This window comes from Durio zibethinus, chromosome 18 (assembly GCF_047325235.1).
Source record: "Durio zibethinus cultivar Kanyao isolate XHJ-2024 chromosome 18, ASM4732523v1, whole genome shotgun sequence".
Lineage (NCBI taxonomy): Eukaryota > Viridiplantae > Streptophyta > Magnoliopsida > Malvales > Malvaceae > Durio > Durio zibethinus.
In genome coordinates this window covers 17366109-17373471 of record NC_143179.1, presented here as the reverse complement: position 1 = coordinate 17373471, position 7363 = coordinate 17366109, and the positions used below count along the sequence as shown (strand labels likewise).

General features: G+C 25.2%; 1 protein-coding gene across 1 annotated transcript; it reads right to left on the bottom strand.

The window, feature by feature from the left end:
* Nucleotides 1-2042: 2042 nt before the first annotated feature.
* On the bottom strand, nucleotides 2043-3031 carry LOC111300646 (uncharacterized). The gene has a single exon (XM_022896269.2). The coding sequence runs from the start codon at nucleotides 2780-2782 to the stop codon at nucleotides 2207-2209; it is 576 nt and encodes a 191-aa protein (XP_022752004.1). The 5' UTR covers nucleotides 2783-3031; the 3' UTR covers nucleotides 2043-2206.
* Nucleotides 3032-7363: the final 4332 nt, after the last annotated feature.

Here is a 7363-nt window from a genome sequence, read left to right as displayed (position 1 = left end):
TTTAATTTTGTATCAATAGAGATACATGCCTATAATCACAAGGTTTGTCAACAAACAGCTTAGCTTGTATTGAGCATTTGAACTGTGAAGTACAAAATGGAACTCCTTAGAGGAATAGTTAATTGTGAAGTCAAAGAAAAAACCAAAGTCGGAGAAAATAGTGTTACTACTCTGAAGAGATGAAAGAGAAGCAGCTGTCGTAGCTAGTTGGCTGCTTTGTTGGCATCCCTTTGATTCTAACAAAAGAACACCCTGACACAAAGGATAACAAAATCCTACTATCCAAAACGACAGCAGCTAGGTCTCATAGCCCTTAAGAAGCAGCTTCCTATCATCATTTTACCCACATCTTGCCAATAATCTTATCATAATACTTTATTAGGTAAGATTCATGCTAAGTGAATGGTATTAAGTCGCAAATGAAGGTTAATTGAATTGACAAGGTTTGAACATTTTGTTTATAAAATTTAAATTCAAATTTTATTATCAATATATATTTTTTAATAAGCGATTTATAATTTTAATATAAATTCTCTCATAAACTTTCAAGTAGCTCTGGTCTTAAAATGAATAAATCTTTTCTCATCTTATTTTTTTTTTTATCTATAAGAGAAAAGGGGGATTAAGCCAGATTGAGAGGAATTTCTAAGCAATGTCACCCCACATGTGTGGTTCCTCTATACTTGGGTTCAACCGTTTTAAAATGGAAGAATGAAGCAAGCAAGGTTCTACTAGTTGTTACGTTGAGGTTAATGGAAATTGCACTTTTGCACTTAACTTGCCGATGAAAATGGGTTTGCAGCCAACTTTTTGGTAGTTTCATGTGACATTTTGCATTTCTTCCTTCTTTTTCGTTGAGACACCATTATCTCGTGAAAGGGTAGGAGAAAGAGAGACGGAGTCAAACTCAAAACGATGGCATTAACTATTGTTTTTTAATTATAATAAAATATTAATATATATTTAAATTTAAAAATTTTTAATATAATATTTAAATTATAAATTTATTAATTAATATAAAAATTTATATTCATTTAAAATTAATTACATTAAATATAAATATTATATTAATTAACAAATTTATCATTTATACGTTATATTAAAAACTTTTAAAATTTAACAATTATAATAAATATTTTGCTATAAATTATTCGGTATATTAACCCAACTCAATGGGAAATCAAGGACAGCAGACAAGACAAGAAAGAGCAGCATTTGCTCAAGATTCAAGAAACTAACATGTCACGCATCACTCGTACGCCTCTTCTCTGAAACCAATTTAGCAGTCGAGGACGGGGTTATGGCAAGGGCATTCTTCTTTTCAGATTTCAAATTCAAATAAAAATTATTCCCTCCGCCCAATTTTTATTTTTTTTATATTTCAAAATTATGTTTTTTATATCTAAAATTCTTATTTTTATATTTTAAAATGTTTTATTTTTAATATTAAAAATCATAAAACTTTAATTCTATAAAAAAATTTTAAATTTTAATATTAAATATATTAAAATTAAAAGTTATGTTAATTTTTTAAAATTTAATAACACCCAAATAATTTAATTAAAAAGAAATTAATAACACCTAAACAATTCCATACCAAAAAAAAAAAAAATTCCGAAGCTATTCTACTCCTTGCTGCAGGAAATCTTGTATAGTGTATTAGTTAATACTCTATTCTACTCTTTCGTCTCCTTGTATAGAAACTACCCATCATCAAAAGTTGCAAAAAAAGATTTTCCCATTTACAAGTTCTCTTTTGCTTGTGAAAAATCCCCTTTCCAAAGTTCCACACCCCAAAGGAATGCTAGAAACCAAAAATTCACAATATATATATTATATATAGTATATTAAAAACCTAGCCATAAAAAGCAGACCCTACCTTCATCATTAAGAATTAAGCTTTTCATCAAAAGCATATATCAGTTTACAACCCATGAAAAATGATAATACTACTACTACAGTAGTTGGAACTGAAAAGGGAAAATGAAAATGTAAACTGCATAAAGAAAAAATAACATCAAAAGCAAGAATAATACACATCATTTTCAATTTTTCCAATTTAATATGGAGCCTCAAGAATCCAAGATATACACATAAAGCAATCAATTGTTCTTATCAGTGACATTCCTGCCCGTTAAAAAAAGTTGAAGAAAAAACACTAAAAATGTAATTCAAAACAAAGACCTGATCAGTAATGACCCAACACCTAAAAACAAAGCATCACAACAGAAGAAGAAACCGTGAAGGCGTAGATCAAGATCAAGAAACCAAAATGCAATGCCCAGTTCCTCTTGAACTTTGCAAAGTAACTCTCAGGAGGCTCCTGGTAATGAATCTCAAACTCACCCTCTTCTCCAAACCCATCAACAAACTCACCATTGTTAATCCTCGACTTCATTTCTCTCAGCTTCTCAGTAGCCAGCCCAAGAGTCAGCTTGTGGCACCTCCTCTGGTACTTGAACCCATTTATGAACCTCAAGGTCTGAGCCACGGAAACATAGAAAATAAGATGAGACAGGGAAAGCAGAGTGATGGGAGCCCAGCAGTGGCGGCACTGGAGACGAGTAGACTGAGCCTGAGCCATGAAGACAAGGGCTAGGAAGATGAAGAAGAGCTGGAAAAGTTTGTGGAGCTCCTTCTTTTGGAGGTCTATAGCTCTTTTCTTTTCCAGGGTTTTCTCGAAGTGAAGTTGGATTATAGTGTTTAATGCTTGGAGAGCAGTTTCTTTTGGGATTGTTTGGTGGTGGTGAGTTTGATGATGTGTTGGCTCAAAGTCTGCCATTGATGTCCGAAGAAGGAGAGAGAACAAAGGCTAAGGGTGGTTTGGTGAGGGGAGGGGTGCTGCTTCCTTTGGTAGGAGTACTAGTTAGTTTAATGAGTGCTCGGATCTCAAGGTTGTTAAAACTCTTGGTTGTTATCTGATGGAGACAGAGCTGATGGTTTGTGTAACATTAAAGTGTAAACTTAGGATCCTTTATTTATTTATTAATATTCATGCGAGTTCATGTATTTCTAGGTTCTTGATCTTACTTACAATCAAGTTTTTAATTCAGTCAATTCAAGCCGTAACTCTGAATTGTGCAGTAAAAGAGGCAAAAGGATTGATGTCAGTCATCATGAGTGAGTGAAGAATAACGGATATATTGACATGAATTCAACGCAAATAAACATGCTACTATTTATACGAGATTTTTACTATCTATTTTGGTATTTCTTTTTAAATTATTATATTAATCAATTATTTTTTAATATATTAAAATTCATAATATTATCCGTCAACTTTCCTATTTAATACAAAATTATTATTATAAATAATATTTTCATTAATTTTAGATTGTAAAAATTTTACCATATATCTAGGTTCCTAGTTAATGTTTTTTATTACTCATCGGGTAAATGTCGTCTACGCAGTTTAGTTTAACTGGTGTTAATAATTAGACTAACTTAATACACACTTTAAAATTTTAAGATGCACATTATATATATAGTTTAAGTATTAATCTATACATTTTAATATAGTTTTTGAGTACTAAATATATAATTAACTCAAATAAAAATAATAACAAATGTAAAAGGGCCATGACGATTTAGGTTGGAGCGAGACATTCTCTTTTTTTTTTTTTTGGGAGGGGGGGGGGTTTAAAAGAGTGTTAAAATGGGAGCAACTCCATGACTTAATGTGTCAAACATCTAAAGATTACTGACCTGGAAACAGTGATCGTTGTTATTGTCTAACTATAGTAAACTTTAACCATGTTCTCAACATTTATGTATAGGCTTAGGCTTGACCTCTCTTCCGCCTTATTTACATTTTCCTTTTGTTGCTCATAACAATAGGATATAATTTTAACGCTTTAAAACATAAGTACATGTTGTGGCAGAAGTAAGAAAACGAAGGAAAATCCCATCGCAAAAGTCAAACAGTAAGGACGGTGAGACTGATCTTTTCCCTGTTTTTGTTTCGTTTTGCTTTATTAAGTTTTGTCCTTTTGGGGGTAAAATAAAGATTTTAAACTCGAACCTCCCACAGCAAGAAGGCAAGGCTTTGTGTTAAGGGAGAACGGCGCCACTGATTAAGTGTACTGTGGACCCTCAGTCTCTATGGTAAAATAGTATTTTATATTATTATAGATCAAATTTAATATGTATATTACAATATATAAAATTATAAGATAAAATATACTGACATAAATACCTATAAAGATAATCTCTCTTTATGATACATAAGATAATATTTATAATATATTATTTATCAAGTAACTTTATTTAATAAATTATTTAAATTTAATATGTTTGGATAGTTATATAAATTTAATATGTTTGGATAATTATTTAAATTCAAATCAAAATCTATAAAATATTAAAAATTTTAAATACATTTTAAATTCAAATATATTAAATTATAAATTATTTTTTAATTTAATCATAATTTCAAATATATATAGGCTTAATAAACTTTTATTTGCTGTCAAATAATTTTATTTAATAAATTATATAAATTAAATATTTTTAGGTAACTATTTAAATTCAAATCAAATTTTATCAAAAATTAAAAAATTTACATAAATTTTGAATTTAAATATACTAAATCATAATTTATATTTTCTTTTCAAATTTAATCATAGCTCTACATATATGTGTGTGTGTGTTATATGTGTATGTGTAAGCTTAATAAATTTTTATTTGCTAAAATCAAAATCTCAAAATAAAAATAAAGAACTCAAAAAATGAGAACATCACCCCCTAACCAATGTTATTTTATTCATTATTATTAAAATTAGAAATTGAAGAATACAATTTTTTTATTTGATGATTATGGTTTATGAGTTTTGACAATAATAGGTAAAAATTAAAAAGAATAATAACCACATCATACTCATGAACAAGTAAATTCATTTTATGTCTTTATTATTCTTTTATTTTTTATTATTATTTTTTTAGTTTTAAAAATAAGTTTGTGATGGTGTTGGATTGTTTTTTTTTTTCTATAATATTGATTTTTTTTATTTCAATAATGAAAGGAAAATGAGTGCACATTTAGATTGGTTTCAACTAGGTAATAGGTATAGTTCATTATTCTTTTCATATTCTATTTCTTTTTTTTATTTTTTCATCTATTTGTTTGTTTCTACCAACATTTTATTTGGTTTTATTTACATTATATGATATATACATTTTAGATTTGATTTATTCTAAAAAAAATTGGTTCATATGTTTATATATATATAGTTAAACTAGATATTTACTATGCATAAGTATAAGAAATTTAAATTATATATACGTTCTCAATTTGTATATTTGATCAAATCAAAATCTATAAAATATTAAAAATTTTACATAAATTTTAAATTTAAATATATTAAATTATAAATTACCTTTCTTTTTTAATTTAATCATAATTCTAAATATATATAGACTTAATAAACTTATACTTGCTGTCAAATAATTTTATTTAATAAATTATATAAATTTAATATTTTTGGGTTACTATTTAAATTCAAATCAAACTCTATCAAAAATTAAAAATTTTACATAAATTTTGAATATTAAATCATAATTTATAATTTTCTTTTTAAATTTAATCATAACTCTACGTATGTATAAATATATGTGTGTGTATGAGCTTAATAATTTTTATTTGTTAAAATCAAAATCTCAAAATAAAAATAAAGAACTTATAAAGTTAATGCATTACCTTCTAACCAATGTTATTTTATTTGTTATTATTAGATTTAGGAATTGAAGAATATAATCTTTTTTCTATTTGACGATTATGGTTTATAGATTTTGCCAGAAATAGACAAAAACTAAAAAGAATAATAACTACATCATACTCATGAATAAGTAAATTCATTTTATGCCTTTATTATTATTTTATTTTTTTTAATTTTAAAAATAAGTTTGTGATGGTGTTAGATTGTTTTTCTTTTTATAATATTGATTTTTCATTAATTTTTTTTAGATTTAAATCATGAAAGGAAAATGAGCACATATTTGGCTGGGTTTCAACTATGTAATAAATATAGTTCATTACTTTTTTAATACTATATATTTTTTATTATTTTCCTTTATTTCTTTGTTGCTTCAAACTTATTATTTGGTTTTATTTGCATTATGTGATATACGCATCTAGATTTGATTTATTCTAAAATAAATTAGTTTATATGTTTATATATATTTAGTTAAATTGAATATTTGCTATGTATAAGTATAAGAGATCTAAATTATATATAATTCTCAATTTGTATATTTGGTTTATGTTCTAATAAAAAAAAACAACTACGTATGTTAAAGTATATATCTAAAAAAAAAAAGAACTAATAAAAAGTTAATGGTTATGAGCAAATTAATAATTATGTTTTGTAGTTCAATCATTATTATTATTATTATTATTATTATTATTATTATTATTATTATTATTGTTATTATTATTATTATTATTATTATTATTATTTGATGTTTTATTTTTGGTTTAGCTTTATAAGATTTAATAATTTAAGAATATTTTGCTAATATACATGTCTTTTACAATTTAATCAAATGATATATTTTTTATATATTCATATCAGCATATAAACAATTATTAATCTTAACTATTTTCTTTTTAATAAGCTTAAGTAAAATGTTATTAAAAGTAGTGAAATGGTTATAAATATCCAACTACGACCAAGAGTACAATAAAGCACAAAAAGAATGTAAACCTTAAAGAAATTGAACTAACATTACATGAGGAATCCAAAAGTGTAGATAACAACATTTCTAACACTAGAAAAAAACATATAAACCAATAATAAAAATCTTGATTATTTAAAATTGAACTTTGCTTTTTTGACCGAACAAGAAAAAATGAGTAGTAAAATTTTCATTGTTTAGAAAATGAATTGAAAAAATAATTTTGATGAAAAAGAAAAAAATTTTATAATTCTTTGAAATTTTACAAAAGTTTTGACTTTGAAAAAGTATTACAATATGTGTAAACTTTTATTTAGTTGTACCTTAACATTTATGAATGTATGATTATATATAATAAATCAATAAAATGTTTGCATTTTTTTATTAAAGTAATATAAAAATTAATATTAATAAAAAAAATTTTAATTATTAAAAATAATAAAAAAATCCCACGCATGGCATGGGTTAAAAAACTAGTTATGTAGATATTTTTGTGCTATAAAAAATTTTAAAATTTAATTTTTTTTATTATATTTATATAAATTTAATACTTTTATTATTTTGATTTAATAATTCTAGTTCAATCATAAACGATATCAAATTTTTTCATTAAAATTGATGACATGGTATTTGACCTGTTGACATATATGCTAATCAAGCTGACATAGCATGATGATTGGTTAAAAGGATT

Coding starts and splice junctions, on each gene's coding strand:
- LOC111300646 (XM_022896269.2), bottom strand. CDS start 2,782: ATGGCAGACTTTGAGCCAACACATCATCAAACTCACCACCACCAAACA.